A 24,626-nucleotide genomic window follows, 5' to 3' on the forward strand; every position below is an offset into this window, starting at 1 on the left:
ACTAAAAAAATGTTTGAAACTGAGCAGCTAGTAGAGATTATTACATCCAACTGAAACAAGCTCCAGGTAAAGAAACTGTAGGAAGAAACGACTTGGCAAACACCATGTAGGTGGTAGCTAAGCTCTTGGTGAAAGACCAAATCTCTTCAAATCCTAGTATAAAGAATTTCTTCTATATCTGCTTTGGTTCAGTAATTAAGACTCCATTTCAAGTTTTGATCTATGGCGGGTACTTCTCTAAAAATTAAACCTACTTTTTACTGATTCCATTTCCCACCTTAAGCTACTGTGTTTAAGCAAAGGACAGTAAAGTTACCTGATCTTCTATAGGCATGACTAGAATGCCTCCAACTTTCAGTAATATTTTCATGTAGTTTTCATGGTCTTTCTGGACACCAGCCCCACAATAAATTCGATCATACTGATGACTGTCAGATGCTATCTGGAGGCAATTACCAACCACAAATGCAGGTTCACAGAACTCAAATCTGCATGAAAAAACAAATATATTTTAATTCATTTAAATAAAATATTAAATCTAAAAAAATTAACATAATTCAGTTTTTTGTAACAGTGAAGTTACCAAAATTAATTTTAGGATAAATATCATTATGAAATTTGATTTAAATATCATATTTATGAAGCTTAACTGATCAAATATAGTGTTTTATCATCAATGATAGAGTGCACATGTTTACAAAACATTAACCTATTTTTTGCCAAACTGAAACCTCATTTAGAGCTTAAAAAAATGAATATAATGAAAAGCCCTTCATGATACCCATCTTATGATGCCCCACAAATGACATATACTAAGGATGAGAATCACAAGGGTCAAACAAACAAGATTCACCTTCCACTGCCCTTTCCAAAAAAAAAAAAAGCTGACAGGCCAGTGTCAATGGGAAGGGCTCATGCAGTATTCATCTCTGTTTGATATTTTTGCTATGGCTAATAGTGGAAAGTTTTGTCAGGAAAAGACATCAATGTCCTGACCACATACCTTAGCAACCACTAAGATTAGGGAGATTTTCCTTACAGATTTTAGCAGAGCTATGTTACAGGATTGTTAGAGGATGTTACTGCTGCTTTGTGATCTCCCTATGCAACAAAAGGAGATACTGTTTTCAAAGCAAAGGCATTTTATCCAGGCCACCTGTTCCTGGTTACAGTGTTGGTTCATGGTATATAGAGTTATGCTTTTACAAACTAACCTATTTAGACTTCTACTTTATTCCTTAAATTTTAACAAATTGGAAAATAGTTACTAACATGTAACATTAATTAAAATCCCAAAGCACTAATAAAACATGTAATCTTTTAAAAAACTAACTCATGGAATATCCTTTTACTTTTAAGTTAATTAAAGTTAATATGACCACACAGCAAAATCAGGCTATTATTTGAGAATGAAATAATTTATATTAAAAGTTTCGGCATGCAGTGAAAAATGACACTGATTGAATCATAATCATTTCTGCTTTATAAAACATATCCTGCCCTTTAGTAATTAATAGACTTATTACATAACAAGTTTCCATTAAAATTCACTAAAACACAGACACATTATCTTCATTAATATTTAAAGAAGAATTTACCAGAATTATGCCGTTTTCAGTATCCTGTCTTCTAAGTGGAAGGGTCAAGGGTAGGGTGGGAAGGACTGAGGGGTTAGGGTGGGGTGAGTAATCTGTGTATACTCTCTTTTCCACACCCACATACTAGGGTAAGTCCATGCCTCATTTTTCCTTTCAGTGCAACTGCCTCCCTGCTAGTCACATTTTTCAAGTCCCTTCCATGGTTTTGTTCCCTACTGTACAGGATAGGGTGAAGTTTCCTTATAGTACCACATGGGGCTTTTTATGACCCTACCATCAAACTGTCCTGCCAGATTCATTTCCTGGCTCTGCCTCCCCTGCATACCCCCTTCTTCCTGCCAAACTATGCTGTAGCCAGACTGACTTACAGTTGACCCTTGAACAAGGCAGAAGTTAGGGGTGCAGACCTCCTCCCTCAAACATCCAAGTATAACTTATGACTCCGCAAAAACCTAACTACTAATAACCTACTGTTGACCAGAAGCCTTACTAACATGAACAGTTGACTAATAGATATTTAGTATGTTACATGTATTATATACTATATTCTTATAATAGAGCTAAAGAAAATATTAAGAAAATAAGGAAGAAGAAAAATCATATTTATAGTACTGTGCCATAAAAAAAATCTGCATTTAAGCCATCCTGCACAGTTTAAAACTATGTTGTTCAAGGGTCAACTGTGTGCTTCTAGTTGCTTAGTGAAGTATTACAAAATGTTTTGGAACTCTGTATCTGTGTATATATGCTGTTCCTTTGACTAAAATTCTTCCCATGATAAACGCCTCCTATCCCTTCAAGATACAGTTCAAATACCAGTTTTAGTAATGAAATCTTATCCAATTCTGTTTTAACAGTATCTCATTCTTGCTACTTGCATAGTACACAGGAAAGTATAAACTTACCTAGGTTAGGGACCATACTTAAATTCCTTTTAAACTCAAGACTATGGTACAACCTATGATTGTCTAAAATATGGCCAAATTATAATTTCTTGACTTTCAACTAATCAGATAATGCAGATCATGTGGTTTAATCACTTCACCAAACTCACAATAAGCATTCTTTAAAATGAAAAGGACTATTTTCAAGGAAGTCTATCTAAAAATATTTATTCTTATAAAAATTCAACTTAAAAAATTTAATTTTATAATAATTTAAGTCAGTCTTATTTTCAGGATGAATATGAGCAGGGAATTTATTTTTAAAAAATTAAATTATTAAAACTTCTTTTAGCAAGTCTGTTAAATCAACTCAAAAATATGCTTATGGTTTTAAAATCTGTCTACTTGTTAAAAATACATGATAGTTTACAGAAGTATGATCTAGGACAACACCATTCCAAGTAAACACCTTACAATTAAAACCACTTCTCAGATTAATAATATTTTATACATCCTTATCACAGCAAAATTAATTAGAAAGAATTTAGTGCCTGATTTTAAAATCAAATGTGTGATTCTGGTCAAATTTCCTTATACTACAAATGAGCACAATCCATTAAGTGAAATATTATTTACTGAGCACCAGTTGTGTGTAAAGATTGAACATACACTGGGAAACAATCATGCCTACAGTTAGTGAAAGAGATAGATGAGCATCAGAGAATCTCAGGAATAAAGATTTAAACTATGATAAATGCTCTGAAGGAAGAGAATAGGATTCTTTAAGACTGACAGTGTAAAGAAATGGACAGACCTAGGGAATCAGAGAAAGCTTCCTTAAGAAACAACAAGTTGTGAACTGAAAGATGAGACAGGGTAATCTAGAGCTATATGGTAGCCGAGATGGTAGTCACTAGCCACATGTGGATATTGAGGTTTTAAAATGCAGCTAGTCCAAATTGAAATGTACTATAAGGATAAAATTCACATGGGATTTCAAAGATTTAGTCCAAAATAAATATTAAAATAGCTCAATATTTCTTTTATACATATGTGTATAGCAGTGAATATGCGTGTGTATGTATGTGGATATGTATTTCAGCCACATAAACTGAAGATGCTAAATACCCTTCTACTTATCACCAGTAACTAGAAGCTTCAAATACTTTCTCCTTAACACAATCTTCCCTTTGAAATATTCTCCTGGTTTTCCTGCTATTTACGTGAATATTTCTTCTGAATTTTAGATGTATCTCCATTACATATTATAGTCCTCAAAATATATTTACTGAGTGAACCATATAAAAAACAAATGTTTTGTCAATTTTTCCACCTATCAACTTAGAACATGAACCCAAAATAAAATCTCAGGACTAGGAGAGAGACTTGCCCAGAAAGTTACAGGAAAAATATGTGCCTATGATACTTTCTGTATCAATATGATGGTTCTTGTTTTATTAAATTAGTCACTATAGAAGCTGTAACTTGACAATACAGAATACAGTTTTCTCAAAATGCAAAAAAAAAACAAACACAAAAAAACACAAAAACCCTCAAATAATTAAAAAAAAAATCCTTGCCTTTAATGAGTCAGTCAACTGTCCTATAACTGAAAGGCACTTTTTTGGGCCCTCCTGAAGACCTTAAATAAGCCACCATAACTTTAGGAAACAATTTAATGCTTTCTTTCCCCAGTAATGCAGATCAAAACAAGTATATGTGCTTCCACTTAGGGAGAATTACAAAAGATAATTACACTGAAAATCAAATCTCTAAATCTATAAATTTCTACTAATGCAAATGGAACATATATTTCTAACAAATACATATGGGATCCTTACACTTTCATTTAACAGTCAAATTAACTTCCTTTGAAAGAATATTCAAATCTGAAAATTTAATAAAACTTGAGATGTTCCTAAGGACTGGACTATTTCTAGATACAAAATAGTAAAAAAAAAACTTCAAGGAAATAAATAAAATTGGAGAACACTGTAATATTTTTAAATGTTGGCACTAAAACACCTAGAATATATTAGAAAATTCATATGCCAAAGACATCACAAAAAAGTTGTAACACTACCAATTTAGTAGTTATTAAGGAAAACATCTACCATAGATAGTGTTCCATCTGGGGGTTCTTTATTGTAACTATGGCTTGGTCTTTTTTTACCAGTAATACATGAATCCTTCACATTAGTAAAGAACACAAAACAATGTGCAAACTGCATACCATTTTATGTATATGTATACACACACACACACACACACATACATACATACAAATAAATGGGTAATGGATTATCTTTCCTAATAAAGGACTTAGAGATGAGCTTAAATATTTTTAACTAGGTACATAGTTGAGGATCTTAGACATTTTGTATTCTAATATTAAAACTATGGCTTATTTTTTATAACAGCATTTCACAAAAGTATACCAATTCCACAGCTAATAATACTTTTTGATAAAGTCGATGATTAAAAATGTTTAGGCCTATGTTTTATGGATATGCTCCTACCCATGTCAGATCACGCTCATGCTGATATTTGCAAAGAACTAAACAACTGACTGGAGATATGGATGAGGGCTACCGTGTTATCAAGAGTAAATTACAACTCCTACTCAGACTTCCACTGTAGACAGAAAAATAAAGAAAACATTTTCTTCCATAAGCTTTCACTATCTTCTGAAAGCTGCATCTCACCTAGGTTTCCACAAACCTCTATAGAGGCAAAGGACATATTTTTAAACCACAAATACAAGTTGGATATAATCTGGAAGACTTTAGCAATAAACTAATCAGAAGTTTTCACTTTATTACAAAATAGTACTACACTATTTATAGATCTATATATAAAATCTAGGTTAAAAATAGTGAAAAAGAAAATCCAAATTTCATTTTTTTCACATTGACCACAAACCTGAGGGGGAGAGGAAAAGCAAGAGGTGTACCAAAATGGCATTTCCTATGTGGTTATTATTTTACTCATGAAAGTATGGTTCACATGTACTTGCCCTAATTTTTATTCTTAATTTAGAAAAGTTCATTAAAATTTTATGACTGTTAGTAAAGTGAAAAGTAGCAATCATTTTTATTCTTTGAAGAAAATTTCTCAAACACAATTTCCCAGATGGAGATGACTCACGTTCCTAAATTACACTGAATTATCCTAACAATGTAAGTTATCTGTATACAAAATAAACAGTTCTGAAATGTGTGTAATAACTATAAATTAATTCACTTTAGACTTATAGTTTGTTTGATTTAAATCTGAAAATTTAGTAATTGTTTTTAGACTCTTATGCAGAGGGAAAATATTTGACACACTCTTACTAAAATGTAGACTGGAAATCATTTGCAGAAAAATATAGAGCACATATTATCTTGGTTTTCAACATGAACACTTGCCCAAAAGACCACCGGGATTCTCATCACTTACCTTAGCAGTGGTTTTCTTTATAGGTGCATGTTGGAATATCTTCGTCTGGAGACGGACAGATGATTTCCTTCACAGCAGGGACCTTGCCAACTTGCCCATATAATTCTTTTGATAAGCTGCTAGGAGATCAGGGTGACCTAGCCTTGCCCTGCAGCTTCCCTCTTAGACGGATAGTCTAGGTCTAGGAGCTGACTGAGAGTAGAAAAAACAACATTCCCCTTCAATACACTGTTGAAGTGGGGGCTGAAAATTTGCACACCTAGTTTATCATGTGCCACAGGATGCTGTCATTGAAAGTTTAGACAATTATTCCAATGGAATAAAGGATTTCAAGGTCATTGGAAAGAATCCTACCTTGTTCTCATTCCTCATCCAAAACAATCTGCCAAATGAATCACAGAAACCTTTTTCTTAAAACACTTTGTCAAAATACACATTTTGGGTTTTAAGAGCTATGACTACTTAATTAAAACAAGACAAAACTTCAGAATTTTCCATTGGGAAGAAAATCCAGGGAAACATTATCTCTTGATCTCCAAATGCAGTTATACTACTCAAAAACTCTTACAATCAATAATTAAGCTATAGTATAAAGCAAAATTTTAAAAATCAATTACTTTACCTTTTCAAGTGTTTTCCCTTCCAACTGCACCAAACTCATCTCAGAATAATTCAAGCATTATTTAAAGCAAAGTGTTAAGAGTAAGTAAATACAGTGTTCTTCCATTGAGTGAAGCTTTTGGAAAATCCATAGATCAAAAACAATCTCTAAATGCTTTATAGGAAATGTGCAGGTACATCACATAAAAGTAAGCCTTCAGTATTTCAACAATTATTTCCCCTAACAATGTGTTTGAAGCCATCCAACTTTTCCCAATGCCATTTCTCATTGATGGAAAAATATATAATTGATAAACAGCCCTGATGACTATTCTCAAGCATTTCTGTTACCACCATTTGAATGTTGGTCACGATTAAAAACTGTTCAGGACCTGTAATAACTGTTATAAAACTAACATCTGAACATTATTGGTGCATCAAAATATTCAAATATCTAAGAAATATTTTGAAATAATGTTGAATATGTAGTCACAGATAACAAAACTATTTCAAGTATGCATAATTCTCTTAAAGATGAAGCAGGACTACTCTGCTGATAAAGTTGACAGAATATAGAAGCATTTAATTTTTCCAATGCAAATAAAACCACATGGGAAAAAATGAACCTATAATTAAAGATAAACTTAGGCCACCAGATACTGTCATAAATCAATTAAACAAATCTTCTAAAACACAGAAGAGTATACTAATTGTGCATTTACCTTAAAACTTATACCTCAACTAAATTTGAGGACTACATTGCTTCTCTGAGTCATCTGTGCCCTCAAAAGTAACTCACACCATAAGTGAGTTTCATTAATGAACAGGGTAGGTATACTTTGTAATAAAAATGCTATCATGCATTTAACCATGTTAACAGCATTCCTTAATTCTAATATAAGGGAAGTAAATGATGAAAAAATAAGTGCTGCTTCAACTTTTGTATCTTGGGCTAAGTTGCTTGACTGTAATTCATGGGGAGCAGCTTACTGCTGGGAAGAAATATTAGAAGAAATCAGTATTTACATTATCATAGCTAAATCAGAACTAAATAAAAAGGCTGGGTTAATGAGGTCACAGCTTGTCTATTCCTCAGTTTTCCTAGCTGGGCAATGTGGACATCAATACAGCCTCTTGGGCTGTGGATTAAGCACTTAGAATGAATGGTACATGGTACTTAATGAACAGACAATACATATTAAGTGCTATTATTTTTTATTACCTCATTACGGTTTTCAGTACTCCTATCATAACTCAGTTATATGAAAAATTATATAGAAACAAAAGTCCTCCCCATTTGAACAGAATGAAAATCTTCAAATAAATCAGACTACGCTGCACTCATTTTGCTACTGATGTTAGAATATTTCCAAAGTCAGCTAACAGTATCCTTGAAAGGGAGGGGAGATAGGAACGACCAATCTCTTATAAGGAAATGGCACACTCCAAAACATGCATTCCAGAGTGCTAAGTCAACCTCATGCACAGGTACACATGTAAGTACATAAACATTGCTATAAACAAATGCTATACCAAACACCAACTCATTTGCAAAGTATAAACTGGATAAAGGTTTACAATTCAGGCTACTTTAACTAACTTATTCTTCCAAGTTACTATAAACTGGCGAGATTATTTTGCTTACTGCTTGAGCACAAATACTGATAATAACTTGACCTTCTCCAAACTTCTTCCCTTATGAAAACCAGACACTGAAGGGCCTTTAAAACCTAGGCCCAAAGACTTGTCTAAATCAGAGTGGGCTAAAACAAAGGTATTCTAAAGAGTCTGTGTGAAGAGCAGAAGTGAGGGCAGCCTGCTGCTTGTTTCTGTAAATATAATGTTCGTAGGACATCTCACCCCCATTTCCTTCCATGGCGTCTAATGCTGCTTCTGCATTACAATGGCAGAGTTGAGCAGTTACTACAGGGACCAGTTAGCCCAGGAAGTCCAAAATAGTTACTAACTTTTACTAGAAAAGTCTTGCCCGTGTTTAGGAAGACCTTTAAAATCAAATGTCAGTTTTATAAGGAAATTTCAGCAAATCTGGAAATGCCACAGGTAGAGCAAAGGGAAAAGCCATACAAGAGAGCTCCCCCTTCGTGCCCATCTCCAAATACAGTAAATTCAGAGTAGCCTCTTCAAATTATTTCATTTGCTGATACAGGAGTATGGCATGGAAAGAAAAGTAAAATGCATACATTATAATAAAGATTCTTTCTCCTAAAAGAAAAAAATACTACTTTCAAGACTCAGGAACCAAGTTTGCTTTATAAAGTACACACAAAAACACACATTTGTATTTTTTAAAAGGTTACCTTACCTTACATATTTTAAGGTTGAGTTTATAGATTCTTTCCCACCTACTATATTTGGAGTTCACTATGATCTCCAATAGATATATGTAGGAAAATTTTAAAGATGCAATTTAAATCATAAGTGACATAACAATACTTTTGAAAAAAGAATTTATTAAAATAGATCCAAACAAATAGGATAAGACTGGAAGGTATTAGGTTTTAGCTATCTCTTCTCTGTGTTACACATGATCAAGAATAATCTGGTACTGAAGAATACAAAAATAGATATTAATTTAATTAATATTAATTAATTAATAATTTACTTTAGATATTAATGTAACAGTTACTTTATATTTTGTTAATTAAAATATGTATTTTGATGACCTGTATACAATTAAATATAATGAAACCACTTGGAAATGGGATTTTTAAAATCACTTTGGCAAGTTTTTCAAATTCAAAAAACTGATTATAAATAAAAATATCATCCACAAACATGAAGGAAAACTGCTAGGAAATCATCAAAACACTAGAATGGACACTATTATAATTTCTGTCACCAAAGCCAAATAATATAAAAAGACCAAAAAAGGAGTCCAATGAGTTAAGTCAATGACTTTACTAAGCTTTCAACCACTACTTTATGCAAAACAAAACATTTTCCCAGTACTTACTACACTTTGTATGCAAGATACTTTTGTAATCTGAAATATTTAACCAATACTTCACATTACTTGAAAACCAGAATAGATAACATTTCCAGAACTAATTTTTTCAGCCTAGTTTATTAATGCATGAATCTGTTTTAAAAACAAGTTGCAACACTTCAGAAACAACTATATTATAAAGCCTGAGTATTTTAACTAAAAAAACAAGACTAATGAAAATTATAAAGAAACATTTAGGTCATGTCACACTTTTTATGATTCACCCACCATTTTATGAATAACAAATCTGTATAACAGAGTAACAACAAAACTCAAGAAATACAAAGAAATCTGTTTTACAATTATATGGAAACAATTTTAGAATTTTTCTTTAAATTGAGACACGAATATGTAGTCTTCAAACTTATCTGTTATGGATTATTTAGCATGTAAATTTCATCAACATAGAAATGCTTTGAATAATGACATATTTTAGTTATTTCCCAGGACTACGCCCATTTGCCACCAATAAACTTGAGCTCCAACGATACTTGTGTAGAGGTGCTTCAGTGATTCAAGGTTCACCCTTGAATGTGTTCTGCCTGAAATGTATTACTATCTAATATATAATAAACCTTATGATAGGCGTAAACATTGGCTTTTACTAATAGTACTTTTCTAAGTGTATTTCTAATAGTATATTTTCTAAGTTCAAATGTATTCAAAAAGTCCTTATGTGTATACTGTTTCAGCATCAAAATATAATAGGAATTCAATAAATTCAAAATTCTACAGTTCTAAAAACAATATAAAAAATATTCATGTCTACATCCTAAGCATTTAACATGCTACCAATCACCAGACAAAAATACTAAACACAAAAGAATGGTAAAATTGAATACCAATTTTTTATAAAATAACAGCTAAAAACTTTTTTATTTCTGTCAAACAATATGCTACTCTTGGAAAGAGAATATGAACCAACACGGTAAGCACTTGCAAAATGATTCAAAGTGTGAATTAAATTTTAATTATTTATAAAAACAAGCATAAATAAAAGATGGTGTTCAGCAAATTGATGCAGAAAATTCAAGTAGCCTGCTCAAACACATTGAATTAATTAGAACAAAATAAACCTGATCATTTTCAAAACCTGAGAATTTTCCAATTCTCTCAAGCCTGTCTGACTGAAGTCTTTAATAACCCAATTACAATCACACTTATCTATACACAAGACCTCCCCTTCCCTCTGTAACACCAAGGATTTTGCAGCAATTCTGTTCTTCAACCAATCAAGTGCCACACGGGCAAAGGGCAAGGGGCAGGAGAGAAAAGGCAGAGAAGGGGAAGAAAAGGAAAACATACTCCAGCAGACATTCGCAGGGTCTTTTCTGTCCTTAGCGGTACTGTCTCAAGCCTAAAACTCTCCAGAGAAAAGCCCTCAGCCCTGATTCAGACTCACAAGTTTCTCACCTTTCATGGTCATGGCCAGGGTCTAGAGGTGAGTGAAGAAAACCCACTCTTAACAAGCCGAATTGGAACTCTGGTTTTGTAATAAAACTTTGCTATCTAAGGTGACTGGGTTCTAAGCTAGTGTTCTAAGCTTTTTAAGACTTTCTTTCTTTAAAAATATCACTAGTTGGGAGATATAAATGTCCTCAAATTTTAAATAATCTCACAGAGTTCATAGACTTTAGCAGAAGACACCTTTGCTCCATAGTTCCATCATTGCTGAATTTTAGAACATTACACACCAAGAAGACTCTCCTGCCAGGCTAAGAACCAACATCTGTGCAGTATTTCTTCAAAAATACAAGTTCAAAAAAAAAAAATCGTTTTCTAAAAAATTGCTCAAACACAACCCTATCAAAAAATATATCAATGTATTTCTATAATAACTAACTTTAGCTATATTATAAGGTAATTGAACATTTTAAGAAAGCCCTTTGTATGCTAACAGGTATCCCTCTTATTTTATGAATAAAGAGGGAAGAACTATTAAATTACCATTCCAAAGGCATAAAACCTGTTCCAGGACAAAATTTTCTAATGCCAGAATATTGTATTTTCAGAAAAGGTACTTGTATGATATTTAATGATGGGAATATTACTCTAATTACTAGGAAAACTGCTAGGAAATCATCAAAACACTAGAATGGACACTATTATAATTTCTGTCACCAAAGCCAAATAATATAAAAAGACCAAAAAAGGATCATAAAGTGATAGTAATACAGAATTAGAAGTGATTTATTTGTAATCTACAGACTTACATAGAACAAAAATTATAGCATCAAATAATTTTTCTAACTTCATTTTTCAGTCATTTTATACACACTGATTTTTGCTGCATTCAACTGAGCAATTCAGGTCAATAAACTAACAGCACTGAGGAAGAGACATGTCAATATGTATCTACTTATCAACTGCTTTCAAACCAAAACTATAGATAAGAATACTTACTTATCAAAGCTATCACTATTTTTGATGAAGCTCTCCAATTTTTCCTTGGCATATTCCACCACATCTGAATGAAGCTCAATCCCATGATTTATTCCAAAAGGACCTGCAATTGTAGCAGCAGCATTTTTATAAAATATATTTTTATTTATATACATATATATATAAAATATGTCTTTACAGAGCTTTTTTAATTTCTGCTCATTTATCTACCACAAGAGAATTTAAAAGGCTTAAATATGTGCACGTCTACTGGCCAGACTTAAAAAGCTGAATGGAAATCTCACTATTTACATAGCTTTAATTTAAAAAAGAAAGAAAGAAAAAAAAACAAAACAAAACAAAGACTAAGTTACAGAGAGTACTCTCAGGGGAGTAGCTTATCTGTCAGGACAACATTGACAAAGAAATAATCATATTCCTATATACAGTAAAAGTTCATTACCATCACATTTTTCACTTACCATTTGTTAAAAGTTTGAGAATTCTAAAATGCCTGAAACCATGTGTTAACACAGATGCTATAGAAGTATCTCACATCACTCCATTACATACTAAATTCTTGGAGTGCCAAGACCACATTCTAAGCCTTTAAAAGGAGCTCCCAATGTCTAGCAGAATGTGACCACTGAGACACTTCATTGCAGAGCTGATTTTACTTTCCTGTTCTAGCACACTTCACTTAGTATTTCTTTTTACCCATAGCTATGGATAAGTGACATTCTAGGAATGAGGAAAAGGAGAGCTCTCTCAGCCCAGGAAGTGGTCGTGGTATAATCGCTGAGAATATGACCAACGGGATTCACATTTCCTAAAGCTACTGTGCATTATTGCCTGCCCTAGGATGTACATGAAAGTAACACACAATCTCATCTAGTTAGGCGAGTTGCTTTTGAACTTCCAAAACTGAGCCAAACAGGGTTTTCCACCCTATATTTTTGTTTTATTTTTATTTTGAAATTGGTCTCCTAGGAAAAAGTGTGTGTATGTATTTATTTTCCTTATCTTATATGTACTTATTTTCTGTATCTTGCATCTTAGGAACCAATTAACTCAATATGCTCCCTACTGAATGTCATTAAAAATACAATGTAAGTGGAGTTCCAATGACCTCTAAGATTTTTTTAAATAACAAAAAATCAGTCATCAATTATCATGTTTGAATGGTCAGAGGACACATTAAAAAAAAAAAAAAAGTGATCTAGAACTACCTAACTATAAAAAATAAACCAAAATGTTTAGAGACTATCTTTAAGCCAAAATCAGATAATCCTTTAACCTACTACATTTGTATCAGATTGCATTTGATTGGTATTATTAAAAAAAAAAAACTAGTTCTACTTGAAAAATGTACTCAGGTAAAAAGGTTAAATAAAACGGTATTTGATCCATCAAAACACAACAGATAGAATTAACTCCCTTTGTAATGTTTTTTATACTTTCAAAGTAAATTATTCTGATCTATGCAATCCTAAATGTTTTGATTTTTTGTTTCCTTACAGTTGAACTACTGGTCTTCATCTGAAAACTGAAACATCCATCTGAGAGCATTTAAGACCTCTTATAATTCCTTATTATTACTATAAACTGAGTCAAACAAAAATTTGCTGTTTTCAAAAATAAAAATGACCTACAAAATAAACTTACAGAAGAACACATGGTGACATCTCTTTTTAATTTATACGGAATCTGAATATTTTGATAACTTTAATTTCCACAAGGAAACAAAGAATACTAGGAAATCCTGAACAGAGTCCCTCGTTTAAAAAACTCAAATTAGGGGCACCTGGGTGGCTCAGTTGGTTAAGTGTCTGCCTTCAGCTCAGGTCATGATCCCAGGGTTCTGGGATGGAGCACCATGTCAGGCTCCCCACTTGTGAAGAGCCTGCTTCTCCCTCCCCTTCCTGTTCATGTTCTCTCTTGCTCTCTCTCTCAATAAATAAAATCTTAAAAAAAAAAAAAAAAAGTTAAAAAAAAACTCAAATTAAACCACAATTATTTAATATTATGTACATTATAAGGAAAATACTGGTTGAAGAATTTCTTTTACCCTTTTAACCGTGATCCATTTAATGTAGAACAGAAACTTTCATATTTTTATTAATAATCTAGCTAATCACCTATTTTTATCAAAACAAAACAAAATTAGGGGTAAATGGGTAAAAGATCAATGAAAAGCAACAATACTGTATAATTTGACATTTCCTGTTAAGGCCAAATGCATAAGCACTATAATAAAGGTGTCCAGTAAAGAATCTGAAAATCAAGTTTCTATTCAGTCTTTCAAACTGCTTTCTTAACAAAGAGAGTTGACTTTCAGAGTTCTAGAACAAAGGGACTACACAGGTTGTTCATCACTAAAAGACACCACTGGTCTCTTTTTCTTCTCCTTGCTTTCTGCTTATTGTCTAAAACCAAAGTGGCAAGTTTTGGAAATAAGGTTAAAGTTCATTAAGAAAATTTCTTAAGAATGTTTTTCACATTACTTGTATTTCATAGTACTTTGATATAAAATTAAAACAATTTTATTAACATATAAAGGATATGGCAATATCATAAATAGACAAGCAGAATATTCTATGCATTAACTTCTAGTGCAAAAACACCATTTATGATTTTTAATGCATGGTATTAATTTAAATATCACAGACATATCTTTATCATAAACTGAATAATAATTGACATATTGAAAATAAATTTAAAAGAATGCATTATTAAAAGGTAGAATTTAAACAGCAATGTCACCAGTATCTCATTTATTTAGAATACGATATGCAACTAGAACACATCAAGTGTATGATAAAAATGTACTGTGACACTGTTTATTACAACTCATATTTGGCATCTATATTAAATAGAACAGAAAAATAAAACACAAAAAACTAAAAGTATACATCGCTACCTCTAGGAAAGGGACTAAGCTCTAGGGCAAGAAGGAGACATTTCCATCATTACACCTTTTTGTCTAAAATCTCTGGACTATACCCATATGTAACTTTTTCAATCAAAAAATAATGGGCTTGGGGCACCTGGGTGGCTCTGTCAGTTAAGCATCTGCCTTGGGCTCAGGTCATGATCTCAGGGTCCTGGGATCAAACCCCACATAGGGTGATAGGGCCAAGGGGTGTGTGTGTGGGGGGGGGGGGGGGGTCCCTGCTCAGCAGGGAGCCTGCTTCTCCCTCTCTCTCTGTGCACTCTTCTCTCTCCCAAATAAATAAATTTCTAGAAAGAAAGAAAGAAAGAAAGAAAGAAAGAAAGAAAGCAAGCAAGCAAGCAGGCAGGCTAGTCAAAGAGATAGCAGAAAACAAGATTTTCAAATTAATAAAAGAAACAGTAGAAAATAATTCTGACAGGAAGGTACAATGGAAAGGTCAATGAAAAAAAAAATTAGGGATCCCTGGGTGGCACAGTGGTTTGGCGCCTGCCTTTGGCCCAGGGCGCGATCCTGGAGACCCGGGATCGAATCCCACGTCAGGCTCCCGGTGCATGGAGCCTGCTTCTCCCTCTGCCTGTGTCTCTGCCTCTCTCTCTCTCTCTCTCTGTGACTATCATAAATAAATAAAAATTAAAAAAAAAAGAAAAAAAAAGAAAAAAAAAAATTAAATGGTATCCAAAAGACAGTATTCGTCAACACTTTCTAACACCATCTAACAGATGAAGCATAAACTTAATTTTGTATTCAATAGTTTTCAATGCTATTTTGTATTTGACAATGTGAAGAAGTTTTTCTATAAAATGATAAAGGCATCATTTTTGTAATACCTATTAGAAAAATAAAAGTACCAACAGTTGACTATTATCTTTAATAGGAAAACAGAGAAAAAATAGAAATATACACAGAAGTCAAAGTTTATTAAGACAAATAGTTACTAGAAAAACCTAGGTAGCCTATGTAATATTAGACATGATTGGTAAGGCTGGCAAAGGCCTATTTATTAAGAGCAATAATAAATATAACAAAATTTCAATATTGGAATTCCAATAAAATCTATAAACTATTTTTCCTTTGTAGCAGTTGGAGCTAATCTAGTTCATTTATCATCAGTCAATAATTAAAGCATATAAGTTATATAAAGGTCAATAATCATCAGGTTTAGGTGTCTCTACAATATCTAGATCTTTTTACATCAATGTTGACCCTATGTTACACCTAATACTACAGCTTCCTTCTCTGAGACACCCTGAAAGGCTGTTTTGAGTATAGTATGGAGGGTAGAGCTGGCCTAAGGCAGTCCAGGGAAATCAGGAGAGTTCCACACAATGTTTTAATGAAGTTTTTAGCACCTTCAGTATTTTGTGTAAAGCTATTTTACAGAACACAGCCACAGGCAAAAACTACTTCCTGAAAAGTAACTAGAAGAGCTCTCAAGATGAGCTAATTTAAGATCCATCATTTTAACTGAGGACTCAGATCTGCATTCCACGGAGCAGTAAGAAAAAGAGTAGATTTAATTTCCAATCCTGATTCCTTCTCCTAACAGCTTTATAATCAGAGACCAGTAACTTACCCTTTGAAGTCTTTCCTATTGCATAAAATGAGTTCCTGGGAAAATCAAGTAAATTACATAAAAGTGCTTCACACACTATAAAGTATAGTATGGGTGCAATTTATAAATCATTACGTGCCCTCTCTTTGTATACAAAAGTGACTAGTTGTAGAAGCAAAATCCTAACCTCTAAATAGTTCTTAACCCTGACTGCATATGTGGGAATTTTTGAATTATATTTAAAAGTAGATTAAATTTAATTTGATTTCAACTGTAAATGCTTGGCTGCCACCCCAGACAGGCAGAGGGAATCTCCCAGGGTGTGACCCAGGCCCAGCAGATAACCGTAAATGCAGCCCAAGTTGAGCACACAAGCCACATCCTCCCAATTTTTAAAATCTCTTTGGACTACCCAAATCTCTGCTCTCATCGGTAAAGTGTTATCACGAGTTAGTAACTACAAATAAAAGCATTATGGATAAAACTAAGTTTTTACCACAAGAGGGAGCATGTGAATCAGTTACTTGATTTCTATGAAACTAGGGTAATGTTTCTCATAAGAACCGAAATATATAATGTAAAAACATCTTTTAATAAGTTCCAACGTCATTTTATTACTAACTTCAGTTGTATAAAATAAAGCATCTTTGGGAAGATTTATAAATAAGTTTATAAGAATTCAGAGACAGTAACAGGTAAGCAACAGTATTAGGTTTCACTCTGTGAACACCTTGAAGTGTAACAAAGAGACATAAAATAGTGCAAAGGTAGATAAAGCAAAGGGGAGTAAAAGGAATCAGCAAAAGATAAGTTAATCATTAACCAGATACAAAGAAACAGACCTCATGAACTGACACTTAAGATACAATTAATTTCTTATGGTTTCTCCATCCTATTACATTACACAAAAAGAGCACATTAAAGAAAAACAAACACTGTCAAAATGTTTACTGAGTCTGGCCACGTTAGGGTAACCATTCTGAAGCTAGCTGGATATATGTATGACTAGACTGGAGACTTGGTTCTCTGCTCTCTAGGTTTAGGAAAGACCTCATGAAGCAAATCCTGAAAATTTTTCCAGAAAGTTAAGAGTTCCAGTCCCTTGAACTCCTCTCAGCTGATGGATTTGTAAGTGCTGCTTTTCTTTATTATACTTGAATCTTAAGATCTATGTTGACACAAAATCTGAACATACTGGTTTACATAAAATGAATCCAAGCCCCTATGTAAATTGCATGTCTAAAATACCAAAACAAACATCACAATCAGCTCATTTACATATTTCCACTCAGCAGGCTAATACTCAAGTCTATATGTTCACAACTTATGACTATCTCATACATCTAGTGGAACATCAAAATACAGATTTAAGTTTCTATGACAGTAAATTCAGTAAATAAAGAAAAAGTTGTGCTCACCTATAAAATGGAAAATAGGTTTAAAAGCTAATTTAAACAGCTTTAGTTCTTGATCTATATATTCTTTTTAATACAGTAAATTTCCCCTGGAAGCCGTTTTCAGCAGCTCTTTCATTCCACTGGGTTTTTATTTGTAAAATATCTGAAGAGATGCTGGGGCCAGCATACTGACCAATTCACAAAATAAATAGTGAACTAAATGAAAAGAATGGCCAATGCAATTGACATCACACTTCTACTACTAGTTCAGAGAGGATATGAATAATTTCAAAGTTATAGGATGTGTCTTGTGCACTGCTGTATCCTCAGCAGCTGGCACAATGTTCAATATAATAAATATCTTTTGAAAGAATGATAAAGTATAAAAATGTAGCTATGGTCCCAAACTTAAAGGATTAACAGCCAAGACTGAGGCAAATGAAATATACAAAGCCTAAAACGTATATTTTTCATGTCTTAATTTAAATATAAAGTACACAGACGAAAGTCCTTAAGTATATGTCAAATTTTTTTTATAGTTATTATCACAGAATGAGGCATTCCACAGAAGACTTAGCAATAAATACATTCCACTCAAAAGAAATTTCTTAGTGATTTCAGCTGTGACAGGAATCTTCTAAAATGCAATACATCTTTTCCTTTATGTACCTAAGAAAATTATGACTTCAGGTCAACTATAATCATATGAGTATTATGCAATGTCGAGGTATTCCAGGCTCTATGAATCTATTCCTGAAGTGGGAAGACAACTAGATAAAATAGAGAAAAGGAAAACCTTTTAAAGTATGCCTTTTGAAGGACACCTGGGTGGCTCAGGTGGTTGAGCATCTGACTTTTGATGTGGGCCCAGGTCATTATCTCAGGGTCATGAGATCGAGCCCAAAGATGGGCTCCATTCCAGCCATGGATCCTGCTTGGGATTCCCTCCCCCCCATCCATAAGTCCCTCCCCCCACACGAATGCAGCGTTCTCTCTCTTTCTCACTCGCTCGCTCGCTCTCAAAAAATAAAAAAAAAATTAAAAATAGAGTATGCCTTTTGATTCTTTTGGATTTCTTTAACCCTACCAATATGTTACCTATTTCACAAAACATAATTAAATAGAGAATAGATTCTGATATTCAGGTTTCCACCTGAGTCATTTTTGGTAGAAAAAAAGTACCTTTCAGCAGAATGAGAAACACAATAGGGTGAAAATTTAGAGAATGGAGACAGAAAGGAACAGTACAGCACAACCTGCTGCTCCTTCTAGTTCTAGGACCCATTTCTGGCCCTTCCTGGGCCATTCTCAGGCAAATCTCTTAATATTTTGGAAGCTCATTTTCTCTTTTATAAGATAAAGCAAATAAATGAAGAGGTTAGGTTTTTAGGAGTTAAGATTATTAACAATTTGAGGTATGTGAATGTACATGTTTCCCTAAGTAGCAATGGTTCAGTATTTAGTAGTTCAGTATTTGCAGACATATGCACAAATGGCTTTAAAAGCTACCATGTACAGGGATGCTTGGGTGGCTCAGCAGTCGAACGTCTGCACAGGGCATGATCCTGGGATCTGGGATCAAGTCCCACATCGGGCACCTTGCAGGAAGCCTGCTTCTCCCTCTGCCTGTGCCTCTGCCTCTCTCTCTTCCTTTCTCTGTGTCTCTCATAAATGGATAAATAAAATCTTAAAAAAAAAAAAAAAGAAAGAAAAGAAAAACCACCACGTACTGATCTCAAGTTTACAAATTTTATGGTGTAGTGAATTCACAAATAACAGGGATCAACTGTATTTGATACAATGATAATCTGAGTTGGGTAGAGTCAATCCTAAAGGTAAATAAAAACTCAAGATGCACAGAGAACCACCTAAGATTTTTCACACCGCTGAAGGGATTGCTTTACAACTTTGAAGAACAGTGTGAGGAAATACAACCAGAAATTACTATGAAAACCTTAAGATTTCTAAAACCTGTACTATTTCCTAATATTTGATATTTTTATTACCATTTGTTACCCAATAATAATTAGCAGTAATATCCCAAACACAAAAATCATGTGTTGATTATTAGAGGTAGCAGCAATGAAAGAGATGGTTGAGTAATGAGTTCCACTCCATACCCAGAAGCAAGAGTGGGGAGAAAACCCTACGATACAGAAAAATAATGGCAACTCAATACAGGGTATGTTGGCAGAAGAAAGGATGCAGAGAAGCCTAACTGGGACTAAGAAGAATGGTTTAAATAGCAAGTAGCCTTACTGATTTCAGAAAATATGACTAGTCTAAATGAAATGGTTCTTTTCAAAACAGATTTACTCAGAGCCCAAAATAAAGCACATACCAAGAGCCTTTGTAATTCCTAAAAAGTAAAAACAAAATATCCTCAAAAAAAAAAAAAAAAAGGGGAAAAACTGAGGTTTGGTTTAATACAGAAAATATACTCTACAAAGAGAACCCTGAGAACCTACAGAGTATGTTTTGTCTTAACAAAAAGAAAGGGGGAGGGGAGCTGAAGAACACTCGGGATCTCCCTGATTGTCTGGCTCACAGTGAGCCAAGAGATTTCTAAAAAGAGGCGTTTAAAAGAGCATGAGAAAACATTTGAAAACAGTATTTCTGATAAAGGGCTTGAATCAAAATCTATAAAGAACATTTACAACTCAATAAGAACACCCAACAGCTTAATTAAAAAATGGGGAAGAAATTTGAAAAGACATTTAATTAAAGATACAGGAATGACTAAAAAACACAGGAATAGATGCTCCTCCACATCATTAGAAGTGCAACTTAAAACCACAGCAAGATAGCTACTATGATAGCTACTAAAAAAAAAAACAAAAAAACAAAAAACACACAAGCACCAGTGAAGATGTGGAGAAACTAGAACCAGTGCAGTCATTTTAGAAAATACTTTGATAATTTCTTTAAAAGTTAAACATGGGGTGCCTGGGTGGCTCAATCGGTTGTGTCCAACTCTTGGTTTTGGCTCAAGTCATGATCTCAAATGAGCTGGGATTGAGCCACACTCAGAGGGAAGTCTGCCTGAAAGATTCTCTCTTTCCTGTGCACAGGCTCCCTCAAAATAAGTAAAACTTTACCAAAAAAAAAAAAAAAAAAAAGTTAAACATAAACTTAACATAGAACCAAGCAATTCCACTTCTAGGAATCCATCCAAGAGAAATGAAAATGGAGGGCAGCCCGGGTGGCTCAGCAGTTTAGTGCCGCCTTCAGCCCAGGTCGTGGTCCTGGAGACCAGGGATCGAGTCCCACGTCAGGCTCCCTGCATGGAGCCTGCTTCTCCCTCTGCCTGTGTCTGTGTCCCTCTCTCTCTCTCTGTTTCTCTGAAAGAAAGAAGAAAAGAAAAGAAAAGAAAAGAAAAGAAAAGAAAAGAAAAGAAAAGAAAAGAAAAGAAAAGAAAAGAAAAGAGAAGAAAAGAAAAGAGAAGAAAGAAAAAGAAAAGAAAAGAAAGAAAAGAAAGAAAAAAGAAAATGGATGTCCACCCAAAAATTTGTACATTTTGAATGTTCCTAACAGTATCATACATAATACTCAAAAAGTGGTAACCCAAATGTCCGTTAAGTGGTGAATGGACAAACAAAATAATGTATGCCCATACAGTGAAGTATTATTCAATCATAAAAAGGAATGGAGTACTAATGCATGCTACAGCAGCCCTGAAAACATAATGTTAAGTCAAAGAAACCATACACAAAAGCCAGTATACTATATAATCCTATTTATATGAAATGTACAGAAAAGACAAATCTATAGAAACAGAACATAGGTAAATGATTGACAGGGGCTGGGGTGGGGATAAGGAGTGGATTCAGCAGGGCATGGGGGATCTATTTGGGGGTGATGGAAGCATTCTCAGGCTGGACTATGGTAATGTTTACATAACTGCAAATTTACTAAACTCACTGAACTGTACACTTAAAATGGGCAAACTTTACTGCATGTAAGTTGCATCTTATTAAAGGGAGAAGGTGGGCTAAAATGGGAGCTAAAAAATAAGTATCTTGATTGAGTCAAAGGCAATCTAAGGGCAGCTGAATAAGGTCCATTTAATAACATCTGGTAAAGAGATAAAGACTATGGAGAACAAATATGATAGCAACATGTAGCTTACCTAATCAGCCTTTTGGACAACACAGCAGCATTAGACAATATAATGTGGTTGCCTGTTTATCACACAAGCTTGCCAACTGTTTTACCTTTAGAAACTAATGTAGTGCTGAGGTAGTGGCAAACATGATATTGGAATGCTTCTGGCAGTTTCTCCAGTCATTTCTATTAACTCAGGAACTAGTCAAGTGACTAAGAAAAAGCCATTAAGTTGGATGAACTCTCATATTATAGGTTTCATAAGAAAGCTATAACTTTTATATTATGGGTATATAAGAAAATGGGAGTGAATCTCTAAGCAGAAAGGATCTAAATGGAAAACCATCCCTACCTGAATCAGAAAGATGATCAGACCAACTTGCTTTCAAGACCTGATATTCATAACTCACCTCTGGGAAACAGAGGACTTAGGAGCCCTCGTCTCTTGGACCAATTTTTCAATGGGATTTCCTAGGTATGGGAAAGACAGTATTGAGAGAATTAAGCACTTGATTCTTTGTGAAAATCCTTAGTTCTAGGAGGAGTCTTGAGAAACAAGTGAACAAGAATTTATCTTTAATGTAAAACCAGAAGTTGTCTAAATGAGGCACATTAGGAGTTGGAGTGATCCATTCTCCAGGTCTGGAGCAAGATAAATGAATGTTATTCCACTTATGAGTGGAAGTTATTCCACTTATGAATAACTGCCTCAGGTGTACTTCAATCACAAGAAATTTCCTGAAGTTAAGATAAACCGAACTTCCTGTCACTGAACAAAAGCTCTCACAAGATGGCTTCCCGTCCTCTACAGGTGTGTTTCCAGAGGGAGCAGCAGTGGCAATCCGTCAATGAGCATTTCTCCTATCTGTATTACCAAATCACAGACACTCTGCTCTCCCTGCCTTAGTTAGCCCTTAGACACGGTTCCTCCAGAGCATGCTCAGCATGTCGTCAATGAGAATCCCTGCCTATGGTGAGCACCTGTCATTCCTATCTTGTGACCAGGAGAGAAGCATGGCTTAGAGCCATGATGTTACAGTTACTTAATAAGGACAAAACTTCTGTTAGTAAGGTCACTGTGAAGCAACAAAGCCAAATCTGATTCGCTGTACTCAGATATTGTAGGGAACATGTAAGCACCTTTCTTTGGGTCCACCTCCTTGACTTAAAACGCTCACAAAGCAAACCATAAAGGGAGGGGGAGGGGCAAAAGCATTAAGCTTCCTCAGAAGCTAGACAGATCCAAGATTTATTAGCTGTTAGTAATCACTGTTTTACAGACTGTTCTTTCTGACTTTCCTTCTTCTTTAAAGAGTTCTTATCTTTCTCACCAAATGATCATTTCCCATCAAAAAGAGTTGAACTTTATCTTGGTCTCAACCGCAGAGTCACACACAGATAAATCCTGGAATAATGTCCAGTAACGATAGTCATACATGTAACTAAGGACCATGCCTCCCCGGAGCCTTATAACAGGGGGGAAATCTCTACTGCATTGTGGATCACTCACAGGGGTCTGTTTCTCCACGCAGCCTTCTGGTATGGTTTTCAAGTTACAATAAAGTTTGAGGTCAGCCTACAAAAGCATCTGACCACAGAATCTAATCTCTTGGAACAGAGACTGAGGAGTAAAGTTTAAGGGGGCAATTTCATTGCTAGCAAGGTTGCTAATTATGACCTCCGCCCCCACTTCCCTGAAGGCCTTTGGCTAAGACTGACCTCCCTCGGCATGAGCCAGCTGACAGGGCCAGAGAGGTGGGACACAGGGTAACAAGTGATCTGAGGCTAGCCAGACATGCTAGGATGCCTGGACTCCAGCCTGAAGTTGCCAGAGCTGGTCAAGAAATGCACTTTCAAGGGATCCCTGGGTGGTGCAGCGGTTTAGCGCCTGCCTTTGGCCCAGGGCGCGATCCTGGAGACCCGGGATCGAATCCCACGTTGGGCTCCCGGTGCATGGAGCCTGCTTCTCCCTCTGCCTGTGTCTCTGCCTCTTTCTCTCTCTCTCTCTCTCTCTCTCTCTGTGTGTGTGTGTGACTATCATGAATAAATAAAAATTAAAAAAAAAAAAAAAAAAGAAATGCACTTTCAAGAAGGAAACTCCCATTTTTTTTAAAAGCTCTACTTACTCCCTCAATTAAGTTCCTTCAATTTGGACAGAGTCTCAAACCCTGAGATCCCTTTTTCAAAAGTTAATAGATTATGTGGGGTTCCCAACCTGCAGAGAAATTCCCGTCTCAGGAATTACCAAATTTAAATGTGAGCTGATTTCCTTCTTGGTAAGAATAATTGGCTACTATTTTTAGGCATACCATTATGTATCAGAAACTTAGTAGTGGGATGAAATAGACTGTTTATGTATTAGGTTGTATTATGTATTAGGAACTGACTCCGTTGTTTTTATGAAATAAACTGCAGGTTCCATGAATAGGAAAGAAAGTAAAGAACTGGTTAATATGTAAGAAAAAGTAATTTCAGGCCTGAAAATGCCTTAAAAGTCACTTAATGTGACTACATAATTTATTGTCAAAACTAGGACTTTGGGAAAGATAAGGATATCATAAATACTGATGCTAGGACAAGAGAGAGAAACTAAAACTGTCTCAGCACCCTGGGACACAGAGTCACCTCGCTAGAGTATATTCATTTCTCTATTCAAAATCCTTCAATGATTCTCCATCACTGCAACTGAATTTTAAACCAGTCTCATC

The 24,626-nt window shown here is 34.4% G+C and overlaps 1 protein-coding gene across 6 annotated transcripts in view; it reads right to left on the reverse strand.

The window, feature by feature from the left end:
* Nucleotides 1–24,626, reverse strand: part of PCMTD1 (protein-L-isoaspartate (D-aspartate) O-methyltransferase domain containing 1) — a 68,285-nt gene that overhangs the window by 12,661 nt on the left and 30,998 nt on the right. For 5 of the 6 annotated variants that reach the window (XM_038579287.1, XM_038579283.1, XM_038579285.1 and 2 more), the window contains 2 exons: nucleotides 11,934–12,036; nucleotides 317–488 (listed from right to left, as the gene is read on the reverse strand). In XM_038579287.1, the coding sequence (XP_038435215.1) occupies nucleotides 317–370 (54 nt within the window). In that variant the 5' untranslated portion in view covers nucleotides 371–488; nucleotides 11,934–12,036. Of the gene's footprint in view, nucleotides 1–316; nucleotides 489–5,923; nucleotides 6,116–11,933; nucleotides 12,043–24,626 lie in introns of those variants that run through there. The other variant, XM_038579288.1, reaches the window with a different exon arrangement.

Source organism: Canis lupus, chromosome 29 (assembly GCF_011100685.1).
Source record: "Canis lupus familiaris isolate Mischka breed German Shepherd chromosome 29, alternate assembly UU_Cfam_GSD_1.0, whole genome shotgun sequence".
In the NCBI taxonomy this organism is placed as follows: domain Eukaryota; kingdom Metazoa; phylum Chordata; class Mammalia; order Carnivora; family Canidae; genus Canis; species Canis lupus.